Genomic DNA, 3,468 nt, shown 5'->3' on the forward strand with positions numbered 1-3,468 from the left:
CTTGGCTTGGAGCCCTGTGGTCTCCCCAAGTCTGGAGCCAACCTCTCCATCACCTTCACCTCCATTCCCAGCCACGTCTGGGTTTCTGGTCCTGTCCCAGATTCCCACCAGCTTTGTGCCACACGTGGATGCCCCTCACGAGGATCTCCTAACGATTGTCTCTTGGGTTTCAGAAAAAGGAGATTTCCTCGCCCTGGACCTGGGAGGTACCAATTTCCGTGTGCTGCTGGTGCGCGTGAGGAACGGGATGAGGCGCGGTGTCGAGATGCACAACAAGATCTACTCCATCCCCGTGGAGATCATGCAGGGGACGGGAGAGGAGGTGAGGACGGGCAGCTGGGGGTGGAAAACGGGGGGCACCTTCCCAGGGTAGCACCTGGTTGCACCTTGCTTGGCTTTCCAGGGGGCAAACGCAGGAGTGGAGAAGGCTGGTGCTGCCTCTAGAGCAGCGAGTTCTGCCCGAGGCTCTGGAGTTTGAGATGTGCTTGTGAAGCTCGAGACTGGTTTTTCGGTTAGAAGTTGTGTTATCCCAGGCATCGCTGAGCCCCCTCCCAATCCCACGCACTCCAGAAGAGCAGATAAACATCATCCCCGCTTCCCAGAGAGAAAAACCACAACACAAGCACTAAGAGACGTCTCCAGAGTCTTAATTTGCAGCTGGAAAGAGTTTTGCAAACTGCTCTAGGCAGTGCTCGGGGACCGGGAGTGTTTTTAGCACAGGGATACCTTGCAGAGGGACCGGGTTCCCGTGTCTCCTCCATCCCATGAGGGTGCAGCACGGGACCTGCAGGGTGGAGGTATCCCGGTGATATGCCCACATTGTCAGGGAGGATAAGGATGGAAAAGGAGCTGTTTTGGGCTTGCTCACCTCCCACAGCGCAGCTGAGCAGCGTCCCGGTCTGTTCAAAGCCCTCTTGGCTTTGGACCAGCATTCCCCGTCGGTCAGGCAGGCTGGCGTCCTGTCGAGTTTCCCGCTGCGGCGGTAACTTCTCCTTTTGGCTTTGCTCACCCAGCTCTTCGACCACATCGTCCACTGCATCTCCGATTTCCTGGAATACATGGGGATGAAGGGCGTATCGCTCCCGCTCGGATTCACGTTCTCCTTCCCTTGCCAGCAGACCAGCCTGGATGAGGTAACCGCAACCCTCCTGGGAGCGAACGCGTCCAGTGCCCAGGGCTGGCTGCAAAGCCAAAGCACGGCTGGAAACTCTACGTACCAGCACGACGACCACGTGTCGGGTCAGACAGAGACCCAAGAGAAGGGGAAGGTGGGAGCTCGGGGCTGCTGGTGCTTTTGGAAAGCTGCAGCAAAGCACCTGCAGATGCTTTGAGCTCTGGAGACAACCCAGTTGAAGCCTCCTCCACGCGTGAGGCTCTGAGCTCCACGTGCTGAGGGCTGGTGGGTGCAGGGTAGCCATCCCTCTCGTGCAGCAGCGGCGGGTGATTGACCGTGGGGTGTTTCTGCAACAGGGCATCCTCCTGAAGTGGACAAAAGGTTTCAAGGCGACCGGCTGCGAAGGAGAAGATGTGGTGAACCTGCTGAAGGAGGCAATTCACAGGAGAGAGGTGAGCATCCACGTAGCTGGGAGAAGCCGGCTGCTCGCTCCCACATCCTGGCTGTCTTTGGCAGCTTTAATTAGCAAATTAATGGGCCGAGCACAGGCCTAATGAGTGTCTGAATTTTAGCAACCACCCTTAGTCATCACTAGAGGTTGGATTTTCAGACCCCGGAGCTAAGAGCTGGCTTCTGGCCAGGGCTGGAGCAGACCTGTCTCGCCGTGGGTTAGGGCGATGCCGTGCCCGTGCAGCCCACCCAAAGCTCCTGCCCCAGGCTGCTCCAGCTTGTGCCCTGCTGGAGATGTCCTGAGGTTTTAGGGACACGTGGGGCTGCAGGAGGTCCGTGGGTGCCTGGAGGACTCCTGCGCTCAGCAGACAGGTCCTTTCTTTCGTGGGAGCTGTGTCCTCCGGGAATAACCCGCGTGATCCCGTCTCTCCGCAGGAATTCGACCTGGATGTGGTCGCGGTGGTAAATGACACAGTTGGCACCATGATGACCTGCGGGTACGAAGATCCTTATTGTGAAGTTGGGCTGATAGTCGGTGAGGACTGAAACTTTCTCATGGGGCTTCTTACAGTCCCAAACCACCCCTGTGGGCTGCTCCTGGCCGCAGAAGGTGTCTGAGGGCTCTCACCTCCATCAGCCCCACTGACGGTCGCTTCTCTCTCTGCGCAGGCACGGGCACATGGAGGAGATGAGGAACGTGGAGCTGGTGGAAGGGGAGGAGGGCAGGATGTGCGTCAACATGGAGTGGGGGGCGTTCGGTGACAACGGGTGCTTGGACGACGTACGGACGGAGTTCGACCTGGCGGTGGATGAGCTCTCTCTCAACCCTGGGAAGCAAAGGTGGGTGGTGGCTTTAGGGAGCTGGGAAGGGACGTCCCCGGTGAGGTTGGGTGTCCAGGAACAGTTGGGTGCTGCCCCACCAGTCTCATTAGGGGGATGGGGAGTCTGGCGTGGTGATGCGCTGGTGCGTCCCTTGTCCCCTGCCCGCAGGGTGGGCACCGCGCTGCTGGATTTGCTCCAGGGTTGGGGGATTGTGCCAACGGCATCTGGAATTGCTGGGACCCCTACCCAGTACCTGTGTCCCTTCTTGTCCTGATATCCTGCCTTGCCTTCTCCTTCCCAGGTTTGAGAAGATGATCAGCGGGATGTACCTGGGGGAGATCGTTCGAAACATCCTGATGGATTTCACCAAGCGAGGGCTGCTCTTCCGCGGACGGATCTCCGAGAGGCTGAAGACCAGAGGCATCTTTGAGACCAAGTTCCTGTCCCAGATAGAAAGGGGCGAGCCAACGGGCAGGGCGAGAAACAGCTCTGGCCTTCGAGCTGCAGAGCAGAGATGCAGTTTGGGGGAAGCATTCCCAGGGCTCGTGGGCGAAGTCCCAAGCGCTCAGTCTGGAGCCGGGGTGACGCAGGGTGGTGCAATGCAGATAAGTCAGCAACATCCACGTGGTTCTGATAGCGCCGGTGTGGAGAGATAAAGGAAACTGTCTGGGGCTGGCAACACAGACGCCTCTTTATCTCTCTGCCCTGGACAGCGAGGGGCCACAGGTTGCATAGCTGATATCCTCCGGGTCAATGACTTTGTCCTGAAATAGCCCGGCTGCTCAGGGTGTGACAGCAGAGCCGCATCCAGCTGTGAAAGCTGAGGTTGGAGGGGAGCCAGAGAGTCCCTCCAGTCAGTGTCACCCAAGCCACGAGTCCCTGGGCTCTGTAGGGTGTTGATAAGAACGGGGAAGCCACACATCCAGCTTGCTCCCTCTCCTAATGCTGCCCGGCTCTCGTGTCCTCCCAGCGACTGCCTGGCCCTGCTCCAGGTCCGCTCCATCCTCCAGCACCTCGGCCTGGAGACCACGTGTGACGACAGCATCATCGTGAAGGAGGTGTGCACGGTGGTGGCCCGGCGG

The 3,468-nt window shown here is 58.9% G+C and overlaps 1 protein-coding gene across 1 annotated transcript in view; it reads left to right on the forward strand.

Moving 5' to 3' along the window:
- Positions 1-173: 173 nt before the first annotated feature.
- LOC104278697 (hexokinase-2-like) overlaps positions 174-3,468 on the forward strand; it is a gene marked incomplete at its 5' end in the record, with an annotated part of 3,412 nt that continues 117 nt past the window's right edge. The window contains 7 exon segments of the mRNA XM_009875743.1: positions 174-322; positions 1,014-1,133; positions 1,471-1,566; positions 2,000-2,124; positions 2,234-2,404; positions 2,688-2,841; positions 3,355-3,468. The exon segment at positions 3,355-3,468 is cut by the window's right edge and continues 117 nt beyond it. Coding sequence (XP_009874045.1) covers positions 174-322; positions 1,014-1,133; positions 1,471-1,566; positions 2,000-2,124; positions 2,234-2,404; positions 2,688-2,841; positions 3,355-3,468 — 929 coding nt within the window.

This window comes from Apaloderma vittatum, unplaced genomic scaffold (assembly GCF_000703405.1).
Source record: "Apaloderma vittatum isolate BGI_N311 unplaced genomic scaffold, ASM70340v1 scaffold38988, whole genome shotgun sequence".
In the NCBI taxonomy this organism is placed as follows: domain Eukaryota; kingdom Metazoa; phylum Chordata; class Aves; order Trogoniformes; family Trogonidae; genus Apaloderma; species Apaloderma vittatum.